General features: G+C 40.1%; 1 protein-coding gene across 23 annotated transcripts in view; it reads right to left on the minus strand.

Moving 5' to 3' along the window:
• The window catches only part of Dlg2 (discs large MAGUK scaffold protein 2), a 1,876,145-nt gene that overhangs the window by 345,089 nt on the left and 1,505,929 nt on the right, over nt 1-25,127 (minus strand). For all 23 annotated transcript variants that reach the window (XM_037207364.1, XM_037206918.1, XM_037206903.1 and 20 more), the window contains one exon: nt 2,283-2,439. In XM_037207364.1, coding sequence (XP_037063259.1) covers nt 2,283-2,439 — 157 coding nt within the window. The remainder of the gene's footprint in view (nt 1-2,282; nt 2,440-25,127) is intronic.

Below are 25,127 nucleotides of genomic sequence, written 5' to 3' on the forward strand. Positions count from 1 at the left end.
GTTCATGTAAAAGTGCTTCTGTCTGAGAATGTGCTGGGACCATGTGAGTGCTGACCACGAGGTGATGACAGGATGGCTACCCAGAGTACGAATTCCTTTGTATGTCTACTTAAGGTTACTGTCTACTTATGGAAGATTTCAGAATGAGACTCTTATGCTATAATGACTTCTTTCAAGCAAATGCTATGAAACAGTCACTGTACTAAATGTGCTAAATTCCTTTTAAGACAGGGAATTTTCATCCAGAGATCTTACCAGGTAGTAAAGAAAGTGACATGTTAACAATATAGGCAATAAGGCTGAATAGCTGCCTGGTATATATTGTATGTCATTTAAGTGTCAAAGACATAGCTCAGTCCTTGGATGACAGAAAAAGGTCCTGGTATGAGATCTTGCAACACATCTCTCAGATTTAGCATCCAGTGAGCTGCGAGCTCTTGGAAGGTAGAGGTCTGAGTACATGGGAGAACCAGAGTGACACCCAAGGGAGTGCCATTCATTTGGACTTCCAGGAATTGTCTGTATTCAGGTCAACTGCTCTGTACTATTTAGGGAAATTGTATGTGTACCTGTGTGTGTGTGTGTGTGTGTGTGTGTGTGTGTGTGTGTGTGTGTGTGAGAGAGAGAGAGAGAGAGAGAGAGAGAGAGAGAGAGAGAGAGAGATAGGAGGATAAAGTAAGGGTAGAGAAAGAGGCAGCAATAGAATGGAAGGAGAGAGATTTGTTCATTTATTTAAGGGATTGGAATAAAAGCTAACAAATTAAGGTGTCTTGAAAAATTCTATCTATAAATCATAGCTATAAAATGAAAACAATTTTTCTCAGTACACGATAAGAACAAAAAGCTATGTTCTTTATTGAATTATGAACCATAATCTTCTATAAGAACTAGAATCCTTATGTAATTCTCTATTATTTACATTATTACCAAAACTCTAATATGATTATGAACATTAGCGATGGATTTAACTATCCACTACACCAGGGAGGAAGCTTTATGTGGTGAAAACAGTCAATAAGTACACAAACACACAAGAGAGAATACAAGAAAGCAAGAGAAAAGGAAAAACAAAAGGGAGGAAGCAAGAAGGGACAGGGCCAGTAGAACTGGACCTTAAATTTGAAACTTTACTCAGATTTTTGATAGCTAGGAAATTAATCATATATATTAACTTGTTAAGCTTTGACATTACTCAATATTAGTGGGTCTGATTCTCTCATGTAAACATGGGGAGATACCTTTGTTAAACTTGAAAATAAATTTTATAGTTATGAAATATGAATAAGATCTCTAAATCTATGTTACAGCATAGTACCTACAGTTAATAATACTGTGTGCACTGTATATTTAATTATTTTCTGTGTATGTGTGTGTGTGTGTGTGTGTGTGTGTGTGTGTGTATGTGTGTGTGTGTGTGTACACCAGAGGTTGACACTGGGTGTTTTCCTCTGTCTACCTTCACAGCACTGGGATTATAGGTGTGTAGCATTGTGCCCAGCTTTTTAGAAGTGCTGGGGATCTGAACTCAGTTCCCAGTGCTTGCCCAGCAAGCATCTTACAGACTGAGCCATTTCTCTAGCCTGCTTAACATTTTTTGTTAATGGGTTAGGTGTGATATAAGTGTGTTTTAAGTGACAACACCACAGACAGAATATTAAGAGAAATATTAGAGATGATGGATATATTTATGATGGTACCCCATGGTAAGAGATTCATAGAAATGCATATTCTTCTAAACACATTCAGTTGTATATACTAAATAGGTACAGGTTTTTGTTTATCAGATGCCTTAGTAAAGTGACCTTAAACTTCACTTTAATAAAATTACTAGCAAATAATATGAGCTTAGAACATTTTTACTGGTAATTCTTTTTTAAATTTTTTTGTTGTTGCTGCTGGTAATTCTTGAACTTAGGTGAATGCCGCCCACTGCCACTTATCATCATCACCACACCCTGTGGCATTCTCTTACATATTTTCTTACATACTTATATGCATCAAACTATATTATAAAACTGAAGTTTTAGGAGTGTGGTCACAAGTTCTGGGGAGATTGTATCTCAATAAACAAACAGTATACAATTTTAATAAGGCCTGCTTCTCAATGTTTTATTGCATACAGATATGTATCACCATCTAAAAGAAGCCACTAGAGCCTCATACACCTTTATTCAAGAGAAGTAAAGTAACAAGCATCAAGTACCTACGGACCACCTAATCTACAATGCTCCCAAACCTAATGCTAGATGTAGATGGAAAGAATATTAATACAGCATACTCACCGATAAGATCTGGTCTCCTCTCTGGAGCTCCCCACTCAGGTCTGCTGGTCCACCGGCCAGAATGAAGGATACAAAAATACCTTCTCCATCTTCCCCGCCCACAATGTTGAAGCCCAGGCCAGTGGAGCCTTTGTGAAGGACTACCTTGCGGGGCTCCCTGTAGAAACAAATGGAGAACACAGCTCACAGGGTGACCCCACTCAGATTCTGCTTTCTTTTACTTTTGTGGGAATATGTGGTACCAGCTGTTCACCACCTACTGTGATGGTGGTGGCTTCCCATGGTAAAATGCATTTGCAGATTATGAAATGTCCTATGAGGGCAGATACCTGATTTCTCATCACAACTATCAACATCCCATGCAACACCATTTCTGGAACACCTTCAATCAATGTTTATTCCACCTTTTCTCTTAAAAAATCCTGCAATTGTATTGATCATCAAGTACTCAACAGAGTGGAAATAAAGGAGAGATGAGGACAGGGATCAGACTAGACCTTGCTGGTGGTAGAATGCCCTGGAATCTGAGGCACCAGGACTATTTAAATGGAGAAGATTAAGAAGTGGTCATGCATACTGTTGAGCTGCAGATGTGATGGGAGGCAGGAAAACCAGCTAGATTTTTTTAAAAAAGAAACCCAGGTATGAAACAGTGACAGGAGGAAGACTGAGAACCATGAGGATGAAAATGAGTGACAGAGAGGAGAAGAATTTGAAGGAAGATGTGGTAGAGCTTGGGAGAAGGTGAGAGAGCTACTAGGTGGCGAAAAGAGAAGGAATGGGATGCAGGCTTGAGAGGATGAGGATGGTTAGGCATTTCCTGTTCCAGCTAATAGTCATACACCCCTGTGGAGATATTCTGAAGCAGATGGAGACAAATGTGAATTGAGGATCCCAGAAAAACAAGAACAAAATCAAAACAAACAAGACAAAACAAGACAACCTCCGCCCCAAAACCCACACTTGGGATAAAGAATCTACAGGTTGATTCATTTCTTTTTTCCTTCTCTCTCTCTGTGTATATATTAGTGTTCATGTGTGTGCCAATGACATACATATGTGTGGAGGCTGGAGGTGGGTGAACCTCAGAGGTGACAGTCCTAGGGTACTGTCTACTTCTTGAGGCAGTATTTCTCACTGACTTTGGACTCAATGATTAGGTTAAGTTGACTGGCTAGAGAGCCCCAGGGATTCACCTGTCTCTGCCCCCAGTGCTGAGATCACAAATGTATGCCATCATGCCAGAATATTTTTGTGGGTCCTGGGATTTGAACTCATGTCAGATGCTTACTTACTTGGCAAACACTTTTTCAACTAAGTAAGACATTTCCCCTGCCCCTAATTCAATTTACTTTAAAAATCATTATTATTATTTTATTGTGTGTGTGTGTGTGTGTGTGTGTGTGTGTGTGTGTGTGTGTGTGTAGGCCGGAGCCCAGCTTTTGGGAGTCAGTTCTTTCATTTTATGATGGGTTCTAAGGGTCAGCCTCACATCAGGCTAGTGCAGTTAGCTACTTTTACTATCTGAGCCATCTCATTAGCTCTTCATTCAATTTTCCTTAACATCAATTAAAAAATAGGTTCTGTCTGTCAGCCTTAAATTTGACCAAGGAGCCTTTCTGTCATATACCTTTCTCTTCTAAACATCTCAGTTTCAATGACTAAAGTTCCTTTACTTTACTCTCAATGATATATGAATAGTAAAGAGCCATCCAATATATCTTTATGCTAATAATATGGAGAGTTTATTTGTGATCACATTTCCATGCTTAAAAATGATATATCTATGCTGAATCTCACTGTAAGAATGTCAAATGCACATCCCAGCTTAAACTTTAAGTAATATGATATATAGTGATATGCTGTCAGAGGAGAATCGACATACAGCTAATTCACTATAGTCTACAAACATTGGATAGGCACTTACTGTACCGGGGCTTTTTCCAGGTGGTTGGGTTCTCAGAATGTTTTCAAACTACATCAAATTCCTTGTCCTGGTGAATTTACATTCTGATAATGAGCCATTGACTCAGTGACTGAATGTATTCTTTATTATGTTAAAAATCAGTACTTGAAGAGAGAAAGCAGAGCAATATATGGTGATGGGTTTTAGGCCTAGGTTGTACACATTTTTGAGAAGGACTAAGATGAAGACTCTGGTGATTATGTAGGTGCCCAAAGGAAGGGTACTGCAGCTGGAGGAGGCACTGCAAATACCCAGATACTAGGGTGTGAGGGTTCTGATGTCACAGAAGGATGCCAACGTGGTGAACTATGACAGCCACTCCAAAATCCTTGTCAGACAATTCCAGTGCCATTCAGTGTTAGCAAATGTTGACTGTCTTTTCTCATGTGAGGCTCCTGGTGTTTAGTGGGACAAGACATTTTGGGTATTAAGTTGTACGGTGCTAGGTCCTGTATAATGTTTTCTGTAGGTACTGGATCTGTTTAAACACACACATACACTCACGTTGAATGGCTATTCAGTAATGCCTCCTCAGTGGAGCATTTTCACTCATGGCAACTGAGGAAGTCTGAGAGTTTAGCCCCTCTTCAGAGAGGGGAGAAGTGGAGAATTTCATCTATTCTACCTCCTATTTCATATGTAACAGAAGTGCAGAATTTCAGGGTGGTTGCTAGCTCACATATCCTTCACTAGAATGTGTACTGGAGTCCAGGCATCATATGCAATATATGGGTGCTACTGGCACTCCCAGATAGTTGGAGGTTTCAAGACCTGTTATTAGTTATATTTTCTATTTCTGTGATAAAATACTGTGACCAAAATACACTTAGGGAAGGGAGGGTTTATTTTAGCTTATAGTTCCAGAGGGATAGAGTCCATGATGCCAGGGAATCATGGTAGCTTGAAACAAAATGATCACATTTTTATCCACACACAGGAAGCAGAGAGACAGAACAGGAAGCAAGATGAGGTTGTAAAACCTACAGCTCACCCCCAGTGACACACTTCCTCCAGCAAGGCTCTACTTCTTAAAGATTCCACAACCTCCCAAACAGCACCATCAGCTAGGGACCTAGTGCTCAACCACATGAGCCTATGGGGGACATTTCTCATTTGAATCACACCAACGTAGTACAGCCTTCCTCTTCCTCTTTCTGCCTCATTGGTGCTGGGCTGGGTAGAATTTCAGTTCTTATTCTGTCTACTGACTTTAGTCCAGTGGAAGAAGTATGTGGACAGCTATCTTATAATTGTCTTCCCTGGCTGCTTGGTAGAAATATAGAGAAGTTTACCTCTCTGGGAAGACCTGTGATAGCACAGGGGTGAGAGGCTTCATTCCTTGCATGGTTGGCTATAGTAGGGCCAGGGTAGCATCATTAAAACTATGAGAGCACACATAATAAATGCACACATTTAAGTCAGATAAAATCCCAGCAGTGAGGAGGGAAATCTGGTACAAAGTCCCACCCCTAACCAAGAAGAAACTATTTGAATTGATACCAACTGGGAAAGGGGAACTTAGTTTTCTCCAATACAGTTATGGTGGGTATATCCACCACACTCCAAGGCAGGCCTCAAGAAGAGGAGTAGTTGGCTAACACAAAATGGACTCCATGTTCTTTGTTTTTTTTTCCCCCACTGTGGTTATGATTTGGTGTTTTTTGTCTTTTTATTCTTAATTTAGTTTTGGTTTATTTGTTTCATTTTTACTGTTGGAGGGAGGGAGGATGCGAGGGAGGGAGGGGGAGGGAAGAAGAGAGAGAGGGGAGAGGAGAGAGGAGAGAGGAGAGAGAGAGAGAGAGAGAGAGAGAGAGAGAGAGAGAGAGAGAGAGAGAGAGAGAGAGAGAAGTTGGGTGTTGTGTAGCAGTTTCTTCTGGGATTCTGCTTAAAACTTAGTAAACAACTCAAAATAGCCCCAGAAAGTCCCTGAAACCGACCAGATTCACTAGGCCCCTCCCTTCCAAGAGTAAATGTTAAAGATTGCTGAGAGTGATTCTCAGACAAGGCACACTGGTACAAAGAAGACTGAGACCAGACCAGCTACCTGGAAGAAGCAGAAAACAGCTGAGCTGCCTGGAAGAGGCTTAGATCAACCGAGGCCCCTGGAAAGGACACTCTCCAACCTAGTGGGAGACCTGAAGGCTGTGTAGTGTGCTCCAGGTTCCCAGCTTTTGTGACCTTTACCCATTCAAGGCTGGGCTTCGGTGATACAAGTGTATGAATTATTTCTGCCCCTGGAAATAACCCCTCACCCACATTCCTGTACCAATACAACTCATTGGTACACAAGGTTGGACTTTGGTGGTACCTGTACTTTGCTCTTCTGTGGGCTTCCTATCTGGGGTAGTAAATGGGTATGCTGTGTCTTTCCAGAAAAAGTATTGTCATACAATAGGTGGGTAGGAAGATGGGGAGGATTTGGCAGAACTGGGAGGAGGGTAAAGAATATGCTAAAAATATATTGTATTGAAAGACCCCCGAAGGTAGTCTTCCCTCTGGAGAGACCCTCGCCCAGAGATCACACCGAGACCATAAGTCAGATGCAAACAGCAAGAGGCTTTATTCAGGAACACGGGTACCCGGGGCGACACAGTCACTCAAGAGGCTCAAGAGACTGGCGCGCCGATGGGCTGGAGTGGAGGGTTTTTATAGGGTCGGGCAGCAGAAGGGCGGGTACAGAAGCGAGAAGCATGGTTTACAGGGTTCTGATTGGACGATTCATATGAGGCCAGGTTCAAACTCAGGACAGTTCGTGGTGTGTCCCCCCCCCCCGTCCCCCCCCCCTGTGCTCGACACGCCTGCTGACTTGGCTCTTATCTAGGGTACAAGTTGTTTTTCTGACCTTTTAGTTCCCTGTTCTGGGGCCAGGTGGCCGACCGCAGATACCCTGTTTGTTCCCATGTCCTCTAACTGAACTTTCCCCGTACTTTTCAGGCCTTGCTCAAAATGGCGTTAGGCTAAGCAAGTATGCTGGGGTCTTTCAGTATGAAAAGTTTAAAAAATAATAAATTTCTCCTCCACTTCCTTGCTAACTCATCCTTCTCCCAGACCCTAGTTTAGAGAGAAAGATTTAGGGTTTTGGCTTGTTTGTGCCTGTTGATAATTGCAGAATGCAGGATTCTCCAATATCTTATCCGGTGTATATAAGATGTAAGATAAAAAAGAAAGTCCCAGGAATTCATCTCTGCCCTTTCATGCTTTCTCTACAGCAGTTTGCTTCTTCTTCATTCTTCCCAGCGCCTAGAGATTGCTAGTGTGTTGGTTTTATTATGTTCAAAGTTTTTAAAAAATGTCTCTTGGGGATTGGGGATTTAGCTCAGTGGTAGAGCACTTGCCTAGCAAGCACAAGGCCCTGGGTTTGATCCTCAGCTCAAAAAAAAAAAAAAAAAAAAAAAAGAAAAGAAAAAGAAAAAGACCACTTTGGGCTGTTTGGGCTTGGGGATTTAGCTCAGTGGTAGAGCGCTTGCCTAGCAAGTGCAAGGCCCTGGGTTTGGTCCTCAGCTCCGACAAAAAACAAACAAACAAACAACATCAACAAAAAATGTTTCTCTATTAAATAAGAGGGAAGATCAGAGAGGAATGGACAGGTACATGTGTCATCTATTCCTTGGACACACTGTGCTTTGCATATATAAAGGAATGCAGTATTTCAGGATGGGTGCTAGCTCACATGCCCTTCACTAGGATGTGTACTAGAGCCCAGGAATCAGCACTTCCCCAACATGGCAAGAGATTTGACAATCAGAAGAAACACAGGAAATGGCTATTGAGAGAATGGACTAACTCCCACAGTGATTTAGGCCTTCACTTCAGATTATAATTATTTATGCAAATATATTTCCTTCTCGCTAGGGTTTTAATCAAAGATTGAAAAATGAATACACAACAGGGACGGTAAAGACAGCCTAAGTGAGTGAAGTAGGCTGAAGAGCTATTGTGGCCCATTTCATCTAAAGAGGGCTGCAACTAGCTAGCTCTGGATGATGATGTCAAGAAGGAATTGCCTCATTTGAACACTGTCTCATTCTCTAGTCTTTATCTAAAGATAAGCCAAGAACCTAGATTTTATGTAAAATGTCTAGCATTTTAAATCATCAATGATTGAAAAAAAAACCCACAACAACAAAAGCTCCATACAGTTCCAACTATAACCTTCTCTCTGATGGACCCAGCTAGGGGCTGCCAGTGTGAGATGGCATTATGTGAAGTTTCAGGGCACATCTGATACCTGTTTTATGGTCTTCTCTTCAGTGCTGCTTGGCATGGATGGGATTTGACATCTGGTAATTCTCTGTACTTTTAAGAGTCTATCTTCAATGCCGTTTCTATCCTTCCCTTCTCAAGTTTGCTCACTCTAGAATAATCTTCCCTTTTGTTGTATTTTTCCTTGGTCTTATTTTCTCTCTCTTTGTAGTACAATTGGTTAAAGACCCATCATCTTTATGATGACCCATTCTCAAGCACTTGAGGCCATGGTTCTTTTGTCTGCATGCTTACTGTCAAGGAATGACTCTGGGTCTGCTGAATCCGATGTCTTGAATTTCTGTGAAGTGTATTTTTTGTGTGTGAGGCAATGTGGCTTCTAGACAGGCCATAATCTCCTGGTGTATAGTGTTAGTTTCACCTAGAAGAATGCTCAACAAATACTTGATAACTAACTAAATAAATCATCATAAACATTTACAAAGAACACAAATGCTTTTTATATGGAAACACTAATTTGCTGCGTTATTCTTCTTCCAGAATTCAGATGGTCTCAAGACCATTATCAGCCATTATCACAGATCATTATATACTAACAGTAGAACAAAATTCTAACCCCCATTATTTATTCATGACATAGTGCAGGTCACTTCACTGATCATCTGGGAGCTGTCTCTATCACTCTCCTCAGTTGCCCAATTCTCAACTGAACTAGAAGTTTCCTCCGGCATTATGTCCATGTAGCTATCATAATGCTTATTATCCTGGCTTGGTTTACACATATCCCCCTCTAGCTATAGTAAATAACTTGAGAGCACCATCCACATCACTTGTTTATTTGTCTTCAATACTTAGTACATAATTAAGTGCTTTCTATTTGTTTCTAAATGCGATTTTCATATTACATTTTAAATATCGACACCACAGAAGCTGGAACGAACTATTTACAATATCAGCATGTTTTGAAAGGACACATACTCATTAAAATAGGTGTTTGATTCATCTACCCAGTCTGTTAGTAAGCAGCACCTTTAGAATGCCTACTCTGGGTTAGGCATTATGAATGCAAATATTAAAGAACCTGGGTTGGAGTTAATTAGAAACAAAGAAGAATTAAGAATACTGCAGTGACAGAGACTCAGGAGCAGTAAACTAATATAGATAGGAGTGAAGAGTGTCTAGTCTAAAAAGAGTTTATTCTTGTGTTATCATTACTCCTGGAAACATGCTACACTCACTTATGCAGTTTTACTTTTAACATGATGCAAAAAGCCCTCTTTTTATAAAACCCCTGGATGTTAGGCAACTGGAGAAAGGCCAGTTTGTTCTGTCCAAGCTGTGTCAGGTCAGCTGCGGCACACGATTGTTTAGGTGGGGTCCTTGAGCAGGGAGAAAAGTGCCATGGGATTTTTCTTTTAATTCTGATGGCTCAAGTGGGTTCAGGATTCAAGGGGAAAATGATCACTTAAAGCTGAAGGATTTGTGTTGATGGAGGATAAGAATGTTATCCACCACCTTTTAAAAACATGTATGTCCATGTTAGTCTCTACTCAAAAGCATTTGGTATGCCCTGACAGTGTGCTTTCTTAAGGGAAAAAATTAATTAAGTTTCCTCTCTGCTCCCCTATCATTAACTCCAAATGAAATGGCAACTTTCTCTCTCTCTCTCTCTCTCTCTCTCTCTCTCTCTCTCTCTCTCTCTCTCTCTCTCTCTCTCTCTCTCAGATGGAGGAGTCTCCTAGTGGTGCCCAGGCCAGATTTGAACTCTTGGGCTCAAGTGATCCTCCACCTAAGACTTGAGACTAAGCCGGAGTCGTGGTGTATGCCTTTATTCCCAACACTCGGGAGGTAGAGCCAGGTGGATCTTTGTGAGTTCGAAGCCAACCTGGTCTGCAGAGTGAGGTCCAGGACAGGCATCAAAACTACATAGAGAAACCCTGTCTTTAAAAACAAAAACAAAAACATCCCCCCCCACACAAAGACTTGAGACTCGTGGTATTACAGGTATATGCTGCTGTGCCCAGATTAATTTTTTCCCTTAAGAAAGCACACTGCCAGGGCTGGAGAGATTTCTCAGTGTTTAAGAGCACTGGCTGCTCTTCCAAAAGGTCTGAATTCAATTGTCAGCAACCACATGGCAGCTCATAACTATCTATGAGATCCAGGGCTCTCTTCTGAGAGCACGTTATCATTTCAATGACACCACTCTACCTTCTCTTACTAATTGGACCTGACTTTATCTGGCCATCTACATGATAGATCTGTGTGACTCAGAAGTGTAAATGCCTTCAGATGTTTTTTGTTATGTTTTTGTTTGTAGTTCTGGAATGTACCACACACAAAGCATATAACAGCCACACAACAGGTATGCTTCACACAGAAAGAAACTCCAAAGGAGTGTTGGGGAGAAATGATGGAGAGCTGTGGTTCCACAACAGGAGACTAGTGAAAAGCAGGATACCGCACCCTACAGCCCAGGTTCTGTGCTGGGGAAATGATGGGAATAACACGTAGCTTATAAGCAAGTAGTAAAACTTTGGTCAGGCAATGAGCCAAAAACACAGAGAAAACTAAAAAGTAAAAGGAAAGGAGATATTGAAATCCTATTTCCAGTCATATGAAAAATCAAATGTCTCATAACCCCTCTCATTAAAGAATAGCTAAAAACCCTGAACAGAATACTTTAAATGTATTTTTAAAGGATTAGTTAATTTATAAGTAAGAGGCATTTTCAGGGGTTAAAAATGAAACAGAAGCTTGATCTGCTTAAGGGGCCCCCTGGCAGTAGGATCAGGATCCTTTCTTGGTGTATGAGCTGGCTCTTTGGAGCCCACTACCTATGGTAGGACACCTCAAACAGCCTTGGGGGGGGGGAGGGCTTGGACTTGCCTCTACCTAATATACCAGGCTCTGCAGACTCCCCATGGGAGGCCTTACCTTCTTGCAGGAGGGAATGGGGTGTGGGTTGGGGGGTAGGCTGAAGGAGTGGGAGGAGGGAAGAAGGGGATCTGTGATTGGTATGTAAAATGAATAAAACATTTTCTTAATAAAAAATGAAACAGAAATGTAAATCCAGAAAAAGAAAGACAAGCAGTGAGATAGCGCAGGCTAACACAAAGGTTTAGCATTCCAGTGTCTAGATTTGAGGTCTGTATGGAGAGTAGATTGGGCCCAGAGACAAGGTTGGAATGGAGAGTCTTACCAAAACCAGGACTCTGAAAGGCAATATCTTACACAAAAGGATAAAGCAAAAACACAAAGTGCAAAAATAATAGCCTCTCTGTGGTATCAAACATACAAATCCAAATTTTACTTAAGCAGAAAAGGCTTGGAGAACTAATCAAAGCATCATTTAATATGGAGGCAGCCACACTGTAGGAACAGAATTAATATATTTGAGTAAACTGGGAGAAGGACAGAGAGTCTGTCCGGCTGGTAGGTGAAAGGGGTCGGTAAGGGATCTCCAGTGTAGTGAGGCAGGTGTGTGTGTTAGCTCTGGCTCGCTCCATGTTGACCACATGAATACAGTGTCGTGGTTGGTCAGGATAGCACATGAAGCAGGTTCAACTGGTTGTCCTAGCTCAATAGCAGTGCCCATGAAGACTGTTAGCTGACCATCGACTCATTAAAACGTATTTTCACATAGTGATTTTTCCTAATGAGCACAATCTGGCATCTTGAGAAGTTATATTATCATTGTAAAATAAAAAGATAACAGAATAGGATGTGAACTTGTTCACCCCTCAATACACTGACAAAAATTTTCAGACTATATAAGCCTAAGAGCCAGATCATTACTATGATGGCCCAGTAGAACAGTTATCCTCTTATGTCATGTCTGCAGAGACAGCTAGTCTCCCTGAACCCTCGTTCCTGTAGTTCTCTATAAGCGCAACTCTTTGAGTTAGTAAGGAAAGGAGACAGTGGTAGATTAAAGAAGTGGCATGCTTTGTTTATTTTTTTTACAATGGGAAAATATGCATTAGCATAACTTTGAGGGGGAACAGGAATGGTGGAGACTTGGAGGTCAATTGCAGCAAGCTTCAAAGCTTCAGAAAGTATTACTCATGTCACATAGCTTCGAGAGCTGGATCCTCAGAAGACTGAAGCACAGTGTATACCACTCATTCAGATAATTAGTGTGGGCAGTCAAACAGCCAGTCAAGTGGAGAAAGGAATTTTGTTGAAGTGTTGTTGCAAGGACATGCTAAAATAGTACATTTTGATTTTGGCCTTACGCATTGGTAATCTCTGCTGCACTTTAGGTAGGCAACAGAAGGCAGGCTGATGTCAGCAAGATAGCCACGATACAACTATTAAGTCTGGGTTAAATATAGTGTGGTTGGTAGGTACTATGTGAGATTTAATAAAAACAAAACCACAAGACTATTAGGTGATGATAGTCGGATGTGCTGTACAGGCACTGGGGTAGATAGAGCTGTGTTTAAATCATACTCTTATTAATAGATGAATAACCTAGGATATTAAATCTCTCTGAGTGTGTGTGTGTGTGTGTGTGTGTGTGTGTGTGTGTGTGTGTGTGTGAATATGGGTGCATGCATGCATGCCATGGCACACATGTAGACATCATAGAACAACTTTGGACACTGGTCCTTGCCTTCTACAGTGCTTGATACAGGATCTTTTGTTTTAATATTTTTATTTTTTTTGCTAATACCACATTAGCCAGCCTTTTAACTTCCCAGGACTCTCCTGTCCCCACCTCCAATCTTTGCCTAGGCATGCTGGTATTATAGACATACACACTACTGTATCTGGCTTTATATGAGTTCTGGGGATTTAAACTCAGGACCTCATGTTTGCACAAGAGCTTTACTTGCTGAGCCGTCTCACTAGTCCAATCTAAGAAACTTTTAAAGTCATCTTTATTGTTGTTGTAAATTGTGAATAATAGCATTTATTTAATGGTAGTATAAGGCGAATTAAAAAAATATTAAGTATCAAGACCATACAGAAAGTGTTCAATTAATGTTAACCCACTGCTTCGTATTCTATGACTTACGATCACTGGACAGCAAATAGATATGCATAAAATAATAAACAAGCAATGCCAAAGCTCCATGTGGCAAGTAGTAAATGAACACCATGGATGATGAGAGAACTCTATGTTAAGGGAAAGATTAGGTTGTAGAAAAGGTAGAATGTGATCTAGAGGGCTGGGTAGATATTAGGTAAGTAGACAGGAGAGTGATGCGGACAATGTACTGGCAGATAAACTGAGCTCAAGGGGAGAACAAATATGGCATGTGTTTGAAGAACTGGATATTTGTCAATTTTGTGGAACATCAGCATCAATGAAAACTAGGAAGATGACAGAGGAAACCCAGGAGGATCCCAGATCCTAGGAATTCAGACTTTGCTGAGCCAGATATGTACACCCAGCAGAGACTGAATGAGTGACTTCTGCCTGAAGGCCGAGCTCTGCACTCTGTTGTGATTGTTCTGTAACTTTCCAAGTTAGTTCACAAGAAGCTAAGTTAAACATATGAGGACTTTCTGCAGACACTTGCTGCAAAGTGAGGGGATGTGGCTGAAACTGTGCAGCCGAAGTCTGAGTCTGGGCTGCTCAGTTCCAGCCTGCAGGCTTCCTGAGATCTGCTTTTGACTCTCTTCTCTAGGGAAAATCTTGGAATTAGTTATGCATCTGAGATTACACATAATATCCTGGTTAAAAGGAATCAAGGAGACAGGTCAAATCATTTTTTCCCACAAACATAAATCAGTTATAGATTAGTTTCAATCAGCTTGATTTTGAAATATATGGAGCTTTTGCTTATTCCTATACCAAGCATAATAATTTAATATATGTATTTCATTTCAATTTTCCTTGCTCTAAGCTTATTAAAAAGATAGAGGAACAGTTAAGTCTTGATCTCATGTGTGTTCAAATTTTCAAAATTATGCCTTCTAAACATTTCACCTCCAAGACAAAAGAAAACATGTTACTCTTCTATTTTTCTTTGTTTTTATATTATTTATTTGAAAACTTTCCCATTAAATTATGTGTATTTTCTACAATTATAGGAATTTACTCTGCTTCCTGTTGTATTTTATATTTTTAAACTACTGTTGATTATTAAAAATTGTTATCTTGTTAAATAAAACTACAACCTCTATGCAGTTTTTAATTGTTGTGTTATACGATTTCAAGTGATCTATAATTGGCAAAATATTGAAATACTATTTGAAAATATTGTAAGAGTCAAGGTATAAGCATAACTACTATTCAACTACAGGGATTGACTTTAACAGCTTATATATTATTCCTAAAGAAAAGTGCATTTTATGAAATAAGTTTTAAACTGTCTTTTGAGTCAGAGCCCCATGGAACAACAAAATTCCAGTCCTCTGTGATCAGTGGGATGTCCAGGCAATGCACTGGGTTAACTAACTAAAAGTAGTTAGGTTCAAGTTTCAGAACTCTTAACTCTAATTTGGGAATGTCACATCATTGCAGAAAAAGTTTAACCTGAGCCCAGTTTTCTAGTTCCCATCAACAGCAACCACTGGATATTTCCTTTTTTTAAATTTTATAATTAATTTAATTTTACATATCAGCCACGATTCCCCTATCCTCCCTTCTCCCAGCCCCCAGCCTCCACCCCTTCAATCTTCCCCCCATTCCCACCTCCTCCAAGGCAAGATCTCCCTTGGGGATTCAGCCCAGCCTGGTAGATTCAGTTGAGGCAGGTCCAGTCCCCTCCTCCCTGCACCAAGGCTGAGCAAAGTATCTCAGCATAGGCCCTAGGTTCCAAAAAGCCAGCTCATGCACCAAGGACAGGTCCTGGTCCCACTGCCTGGGGGCCTCCTAAATAGTTCAAGTTAATCAACTGTCTCACTTATCCAGAGGGCCTGATCCAGTTCCATGGGGGCCCCTCAGCTATTGGTTCATAGTTCATGTGTTTCCACTAGTTTGGCTTTATTTGTCCCTGTGCTTTTTCCAATCATGGTCTCAATATCTCTTGCTCATATAATCCCTCCTCTCTCTTGCCAATTGGATTCCTGGAGCTCCACCTGGGGCTTGGCTGTGGATCTCTGCATCTGCTTCCATCAGTCACTGGATGAGAGTTCTATCAAGACAGTTAGGGTATTCAGCCATCAGATCACCAGAGTAGGTCAGCTTGGGCTTTCTCTCGACCATCGTCATTAATCTATTGTGGAGGTATCTTAGTGGATTTCTGGGGACCTCTCTAGCACTTTGTTTCTTCCTGTTCTCATGGGGTCTTCATTTATCATGGTATCTCTTTCCTTGTTCTCCTAATCTGTTCCTGATCCAGCTGGGACCTTCTGCTCCCCTAAACTCTCTTTCCCCCGACCCTTGCCCTTCATTAACCCCCTCTCCCCATGTCCAGGTTGCTCATGTAGATCTCATCCATTTCTCTGTCATTGGGTGATTCCTGTGTCTTTCTTATGGTCCTCTTTACTAGGTAGTCTCCCTAGAGTTGTGAGTTGCAGTCTTGTTATCCTTTGCTTTACATCTAGTATCTACTTATGAGTGAGTACATACCATGTTTGTCTTTCTGAGTCTGGGTTACCTCACTCGGGATGATTTTTTCTAGTTCCTTCCATTTGGCAGGAAACCTTATGATGTCAATGTTTTTCTCTGCTGAGTAGTACTCCATTGTGTATATGTACCATATTTTATTTATCCATTCTTCAGTTGAAGGGCATCTAGATTGTTTCTAGGTTCTGGTTATTACAAATAATGCTGCTATTAACATAGTTGAGCATGTGTCCTTGTGGTATGATTGAGCATTCCTTGGGTATATGCCCAAGAGTGGTATAGCTGGGACTCTTATTATTTATTTGATTTTTGTTTGCTTCATGCTATGAAGCCTCAAACTAGTGATAGCCACCCCTCTGCTCACCATTTATACATCCTGAGTGCTGGGAGATTGTCTCCAGAGAACAAAAACAGGATAGAGCTTTAGCAATGAAGCCCGTGCTTTGGGTTGCACATTTTCAGCCACAGCACCCCACTCTGCAGTGAGTGTTTCTAGAAAGACTTATCTTTAATATGTGTGACCATGCTCAGCTTTGAACAAGACCTCTCAGAACAACAACTGTGTCAGGAAGGTAGTAGAGAGGAAGGCAAAACTCTGACTCCTTATCCTAGCATTTCAAATAATTTCTTATGAAAACAGGTTTCTTTCCACTTCCCAGTCACAAATCTATTACAACATTGGATATTCAAGTATCTACGTGACGACTGGGTAGTCATTTCTAAGAGAGTAGAGAGAATGAAGTGACCTTGTTTTAGTCCCACTCCAAGGCAAACTCTCTTTGGATTCTGACGTTAGAACTTTCCTCTTTACGTGTCCACAGTAGAAGTTTCTGAGACATTAGAATTGACTATGATTGTCTTGTCCAGTGTTGTAGTAATGTGTTACTATGCACTGGAAGCATGTCTGGTGTAATCAAGAAGCTTAAAATTTCCTTTTGGTTACTAAATAACTTATATTAAATAATCCCATTTTTTAGTTGCTACTGTGACAGTGCAGTCCTAGAGTCATTTTTTTCTCTTGTTAAGGAGAATTTATGCTTTCAGTTTCTGTTTTATCTCTCTGTTCCCTCTCCTTAAAAGTCTCCTTAAAAGATTCTTTCTTTCTTTTGAGACAGGGTTTCTCTGTATAACAGTCCTGGCTGTCCTATAACTTGATTTGTAGACCAGGCTGAATTCTCACTCACAGAGTTGCCTCTGCTTCCCAAGAGCTGAGATTAAAGGTGTATATGTCACCACCACCTGGAAGAAGATTCTTATTTGATAAATTTCTATTGCTGAAGATACCATGCACTTTGGACAAAAGACCTAGAGGATCTAAGTTGGATCTCACTTGAAAGTCTCCTCCCCAAGGACTAGCTTCATAGTACTGGAAGGTGCTATACAAGCTTGCCAAGGAGAGAAACAATCAATAGTCCTACTCAGCTTAATGCCATCTATGAACCACCACAACAACCAGCATTGTATGATAGCCCTGAGGATGCAGTACTGGCACTCATATTTTAGTAGTAACCACCAGCTCTCTTATTGAACTTAAGGCCTGCTTAACAGGAAGGAAATCATACCTGGTACTGGAAACTTAGCCAACTACTTAAGGCTAGTGAAGTCATGGATCCTGGAGGAGAGCTATGATTGCCACCTTACTCAGCCACCACAATTCCTAACTGCAGTTAAATATTTATCTTTATACCCACAGATAAATGTAACTTTAACCATTCATCAGAGAAATTTATTTACAGAACAGACAAAGACCACTACAAAACAAAACAAAACAAAACAAAGCAAAACAAAACAAAAAACCCAAAAACTGTAACTGGTAAAATGCAGAGAAGAAGTGATTATGGGATTCCCAGCCTCAGTTGGTGAATTTTCAGCAAAACTCCTGCACCTAAGGCTTGGGAAGTATTGCAGAAGAAAGGGTGGAAAGATTGTTAAGAGCCAGAGGACCAGAAAATATGCTGTGAGATTGAATCTCCAAGAAATGACAGGGATGCTTCACCCATGATACTCAACAATATGGCTGCCTAAACAATACCTGAAGAAGTACACCACAACCAGGCATGCTAATATGGAAGGGGGACATCTCATAGGGTCCCATCCATAGACAAAGAACTACAGTCAACTAAAGAATGTCAGAATTCCTTAGTTGGAATCTCCAGGGATGAGCACCCTAACTGGTTATTCAATACCAAGTGGTTAGCCCCAAAATCACATACATACAAGTAACACTCAACAGACTGAACAGATTTTGTGTGTGTGTGTATTTATTTATTTATAGGTATGTATCAATAGCAAAGAAAAATAAGCCATGGTTTCAAGGGGGAGCAAATTGGGGCTTGGTTCCTGGGAGGGACTGGAAGGAAAAAAATGAAAAATTAAAATGCTGTAATTATATTTTAATTAAAAAGTAAAATGGCCAGGTGGTGGTGCACGCCTTTGATCCCAGCACTCGGGAGGCAGAGCCAGGGGGATCCCTGTGAGTTCAAGGCCAGCCTGGTCTACAGAGCAAGATTTAGGGCAGGCACCAAAACTACACAGAGAAAACCTGTCTCAAAAAACCAAAAAAAAAAAAAAAAAAGTAAAATGAAGGTCAAAAATATTTTTATTTGCCATTCACAAATGGCATTGCCAAAACTTATGTCTTCAGTAACTCCCTCCATACTTTTTTCCCTGAAAGAGCTTGTTCTTTCTTCTTTAGACCCTAGTGCAAATGCTACTGTCACAACTCCATCCAAAGAAGCCCCACTTTATTCTTTTCTGTCATATCCTCCCGTGTGTCTCACTCCTGATGCTTGTCTTACAGTGAAGTATTTTTGTCGATGCTAATTACTTTTCCTGCTCCCCGACTCTGACTGGGATGAGCACAGCAGTTCCCTTGTGCCCAGCACATATTGTGGACTTAATATTTGTTGAATGAACCAATAAATGGGTGGTCTTATCTTTTTCCATTACTGATGATTTGCTAATCCCTCTCACTCACTCAGACCAGCATCTTCCACTTCAGATTTCCATTTGACTGCTCTAGAATGAAATTACTGTCTTCCACAGAAACTGCTTTTTCCCTTATCTTGGTTAATGATATCTGCCCAATCTCACAAATCAGAAACTTCTGCATTTTGCCTCCCCCTTTTCATCTAGTACTTCTAATACCCAGCAAATCCTGTCTGCTTTCCCACTGAAATGCCTCTGACCCATTTTTGTATGGTTTTAGTTCAGTGCCTTACTGTCCCATACCATGGTCTCTCTCAGGACCCTCTAACAAGGGTCTTCCTGCCATTACTTTATCCTTGGACCCTCTGCTCCATGTTGCTGCCAAAGAAACATTCTTAAAAGATGAGAATGAAGCTGGGTGTTGTGGTACATGCTGGTATACCCAGTACTCTGTAATGTGAGGACAAGAGAATCAGGGTTCGGGGTGAGCTTCATTTATACAGCAAACTTGAGATCAACCCAAGCTAAATAAAGCTCTTTCTCAGAAAAGAAAAAACAACCAACCAATCAAAAAAACTGTAGACCAATGGTTTTCAACCTGTGGACTACTACCCTTTTGGGTGTTGAATGACCCTTTTACAGGGGTCACTTAAGACTATTGGAAAATATGGATATTTACAATAAGATTTATAACAATAGGAAAATGACATTTATGAAGTGTCAATGAAAATAATTTTACAGTTGGGGGGATCACCACAACATGATGAACTGTATTATAGGGTCGCAGCATTAAGAAGGTTGAGAACTGATGCCCTAGATCTAAAAACAGCTACTTTATCTCTCTTCTCTGAAAGGCACCCACTGGTTCTACATTGCCTGTGGGAGGATGTTGGTGATGATGATGATGGTGATGATGATGATGATGGTGATGATGATGATGATGGTGATGATGATGATGATGGTGATGATCAAATCCCTGTGGGATATTGCCTTAGTCTCTCCCTCCTGCCTGTCGCCCACCCAGCCTCTGTGAACTATCTACTTCTGCTATCTACTTCCAAGAGTCTGAATTTTGTAGATTTCTCATAGCACTGATCATATGTCATTTCAAAGTCCCAGATAGGCAGGATGAAGGGGTTTCCGTTTTCTATCACACAGCAACATGACTATAGTTAATGTCATCAGAGTACTGAGCTAAAATAAAGGATTTTTAAATGTACTTAGCTCAAAGAAACGCTAAATAATTAAGATGACGCCTACTTGAACTGCTCAAGACTTGATAATTCCAGAATGTGTAATGCATTGACTATTACTAGTTTCTCTACAAATGCATGTAAAAGCTTTTGTTAATTGAAAATAAAACAATCCCCTGTGTACTCGCTCTTTTCTTTTTCATAGCATTTCAAGATAAATCAACTCTTGGTGTTGTGCTTGATAGTAGAAATAGAATTATAAATGCAGTTTAACCCATGGCTCCATGGGCTCTAGCTGTGTCGGTATAGGGAGCACATAAAACAGCAAACTGTACTATAAGTAAATTAATTTTTTCACAGCACTTTACCTGCATTTTCTAGCAGATAGGATGGCAATGGATTCCATTCATAGACTGAGGGAAGGATGTTTCATGACCAAGGAAAGGCAACACTGAGAGAATGCATGCATGGGGTTTAAAAACAGGCAAGTTTTCTCACGTGACTGGATTACAGGGTTACAGTGGGGGCTGTGATGGAGCCCTCACGGCAGAAACCAGACCGGGAAGATGCCCTTGAGTAATATAGAGACTCAGTTTTCAAGTCTTTAGAAAATGGAGCAGAGTATTTACGTTTTCTTCATTCAACAAATGGTGTCCCAAAAGCTGCTGGATAAGATCTGGTTGAGCCTGGGGTGTAGGAAATGACATATTACCTCTTTGTTACTGAGATGTTTGTGTTCTGGGTTGTTTGTTGAATTGTGCCTAGTCTTATAAGGAATACGACAGATAAGGAAATAGAGTCACTACAGATATATTAATAAGAAGTCATGTTGGAGTTAAATTGCCTGCTTATTCAATCTGACTGGGCTCCTTATAAGAAAACAACAATGGAAAGTGAGAGGTATACAAAACAAACAAACAAACAAGCAAGCAAACAAACAAGCAGACAAACAAACAAACAAAACTATGTAATGAGAGAAGTGGGACTGGGGCTACACAGCTGTAAGTCAAGGAACATCTAAGATTGCCCATGATCCATCACAGTCAAGGAAGAAGTAAGGAACAATTGCACAGTTTCAAAGGGGCTCTGCTCTTCTGATACCTTTGTCTTGGGCTGTAGTACATAGAACCACAAGACAATCATTTTCTATTATTTTAAGCCACTTAGTTAGAGACAATTTGTCACAGCAGCCCTAGGAATCCAATCCACTGAACTAGTGGTTATCCAAACCAGTGCACAGAGGGGAAGAGGGTGGGTGGGAGAGGTGGATGCCACCAAGCTTGGTCCTATTCCATGACCACCTAGTAAGTGGTTCTTGGTCCTATTCCAAGAACCACCTAGAAAGTGGTTCTGGAGTAGAAGGCAATTAATTTTACCTTTATTTTTATAGCTACTAAATTGAAATATTAGTGCCATTTGGTAGCTGTGACCAGGTGCCTGGACAATGACCTTAGTATTCAAAATTTCAAAGTTTCTACATACTTAAAATGTCTATTACAGAATTATTATAGACAAATTATTATAGAAAAAAAATCACAGCACTAACATGAAGGTATACATTATTAGCTACAATGAAATGAATGTAATTCACCTTCGGTGATAAAATATAAAGATATTAAAGATATACAGATATTTCACTAACCTTAAAATGAGTTTAAAACATCATTCAACTATCTTCTCTGGGGGAAATTTACTTATTGGCTCATACAGATGTAGCTTTTTCTGTGCTAAAAGTTCTATGTTCTTATAATTTTACAGAAATTGTGTATAGCAAGCAGTTAACTCATAGATTTTCTGGTTTCCTCTTTTACTTCATTAAGCAAAGTGACTACAGGTTATTGGTTCACAATCAGACTTTTCAAATAGGGAAATTTTATTTCTCTCATTGACTTACTTTTGCCTAGATGTCTACCGTTAGAACTAAAGCTGTTCCAAGTCCTTCTTGGGTATGCCATTAATAAAACCATGCATTGATTTTCTGCCTTAAGATGGTGGCATTTCAGCATCAGCTTTGGACACTGGCATGAACACAGCACTTTCTCCTAACGAACATTTGGAGCCTCACTTTCTGATACATGGAAATACTCTAAATGTTGATTGCATTAAAACCCCTGGACTTTCTCCAGATTATTCTCTTTTCCTCAAAGGCCCAACTCTTCCTCCCCTTGGTCCTTTTCAAGTGTTATTTTCCCATCCATAGTTGGTATATTCCCTTTTGTACACTTGGAGAGAATTCCCTCGTTCATTATTGATATCTGAGTCTCTGTTCTCCTTAGTGTTCCTTAACTTTCCTGGAATTCCATTGCATCAGCCTCATATGGTAACCATCCTAGTTACCATACTTTCCCTCTTAATTCACTGGACAAATATCAATTGAGAGAATACTGTATTCTAGGAGTGCTCCATAATGCATAGAGCTGTGACTGTAAAGGAGACAGTTTTTGCTTCCCAGGAGTTTACGACAAAAAGGTATGGGTATCAGAAGAGTAAACTGGTGATTATAAGCCAATATGCTAAGGCTGTAAATATGAGAATAATTACCATGTGTTTGTAGACTCACCTTTTTCTTTTGACTCTCGGAATATTAGTGTCTTATTTATGTTGTGAGCTGCATCTGACAAAGTGTACAGTGCTAACAGCTATTTGTGATAACAGCTTTCAGTAATAGGTAAACAGAGGAACTTTTTCAACTTGACAAAAACTGAAAAAGAATAAAGTTAGGAGACTGAAACCACTGACTTAAAGATTTACAAAGAAGCTGTGTCCATCAAGACATTGTGATGCTGGCCAAGAATAAATAAGCAACACAATGGAACTGAAGATGCCCAGAAATCTACAGCAGAGGACAGGCAACACATCGTGGACAAAGGTTATCTTTTGGATAGGAGTATTTTTTTATGATGTTGGAAAAATAGGACATTCTTATATTAAAAACCAAACAAAATACCACTCAGAAAAGTTAACTCAAAACAGCATAGAGCTAAATGCAAAATTCAGTGTACAACTTGAAGAAGAAAATAACATAGTGAAAAAACCTAATGGATATTCAGTTCATCAATGACTTTTTGAGATGCAAGATCAAAGGCATGATCCATGAAATAAATAATTGATTAAACAGACTTTATTAAAATAAAAAGCTGCTCTACATAACACACTGGTCAATAGTATGTGTGTTTTATATAAAATAAGTTGCCACAGACTGGGAGACAATTTTTGTTATCTATAAACATCAAGAAATCATTTGAATGTTAACTATACAAATCCTATGCATTTTGAATCATCTCTAGACTAGTTTTAATACCAAATACCATGTAAATGTCATGTAAGTAGCTGTTATTCTGTTGCTCATGGAATAACGACAAGATTATAATGTCTGCAGAACTTTGGTGTGATGTAATTTTTTAAAACTTATTTCCTATCTGAAGTGAGTTGAATCTATAGATGCTAAATCTACAGTTAGTAGTACAGTTTAGTTTCAGAAGGCTGTCTGTACTCTGTGATGTCATGATGGTACAAACATGCTGATATCCATGAGTCCACATCCACAGAAGGGAAAACACTGAAACAGAACACTAATATAACCCACAGCCACTGGGTAAGATTGAGGGGTCATTGTCAATGCAGGCTCACCACTTGTAGCAATTGTGTCTCTTTTGTGGGATATGTTGGTAATTGGGGAGGCTGTACATATGCCAGGGCAGAGCATATACTCTATTTTCTGCCCCATTTTGCTGTAAGCCCAAAATTTCCCTGAAAAATGAAGTTGTTAAACAAATGCATTTAATAAATATGAGTCCCTTTCCTTCACTCTTGTGTTTTTAATGTTTGGCAGATACCTCATACAAAGGATGTGCTCAACAAATAATTTTGAAATTAATTTCCAAACATTATTTACAAACTGTGTAAGTATATGAATGCAGAAGCTAGGTGACATAAAGGGAGACTGCAGTACTGCAGACCAAAAACAGAGAGGACAGTGAAAGGGCAGCCAGATTGATCTAACAAGAATGGAGATGGGCAACAGAAACACCCATGCGTTTTCCTCAACCTAAATTCTCATCTATATAAGGCCAACTTAGAACTCTTGCAAGCCCTATTTCTTGAGGATGGCAATGTGGAAGGGATTCTCTCTGTTAGGTAAGTAAGGGGGTTTGTCACAAGGCCAGTACCATATTGGGCAACAAGATGAATTCTTTACCTCTTACATTTTATTATTATTATTTCTCCCCTGAAAATCACTCTTGGTTTTCCACAATTACCCTCGTTCTAGGCAAAGAATCCCTATAAAAACATTTTATAAATGCTTTCTTTGTTTGAAATCGTGTATATATATATGCCTGTTTCTGTGTGTGCTTATGTATGTGAGTGCAGTACCCTCTGAGGCCATGAAGAGGTTCAGACCCCATGGAGCTGGAGTTACTGGTGGTTGTGAGCCACCTCAAGTAGGTGCTGGGAACTGGACTCAGCTTCTCTCTAGGACAGTACTTGCTCTTAACTAACTGCTGAGCTAGCTCATTAACCCCATGTGCATTTGATGTATTTTAATTTATTTTATTTACCTTACTTTTTATGTTTATACATATGTGATTACATGTCCATAGGCACAGGTGTGTGTGCTAGTGTGTAGAGGCCAGAGATTGGCATTGGATGTCATCCTTGATCACTTTTGATTTTGTATACTGAGGCAGAACTCACTAATTCTGCTGCTCTGACTAGCCAGTCTGCCTGGAAGACCTGTCTTTGCTACCGCCTGAGTACTGGAATTACAGATGGGCCACCATACCCAAAGTATTTCATGGGTACTCACACTGTGTAAGTATTTACTCACTAAACCATCTCCAGAGCTTCCAGTGCATTTATGGAAGGACCATTGGACTTCACCTGACTCTCAGGTAGAAGATGAGAGCAGATCAGGCAGGAAGTAGAAAAGGAGTCACTAGAGGAATGTTCCCTCTCATTTTCACTGGGAGCCCTGAATTCTATTTCCATAACCACATATAATATAAACTTGCTTTTTGGTTAGAGAGATG

This window comes from Peromyscus leucopus, chromosome 1, assembly GCF_004664715.2.
Source record: "Peromyscus leucopus breed LL Stock chromosome 1, UCI_PerLeu_2.1, whole genome shotgun sequence".
In the NCBI taxonomy this organism is placed as follows: Eukaryota; Metazoa; Chordata; class Mammalia; order Rodentia; family Cricetidae; genus Peromyscus; species Peromyscus leucopus.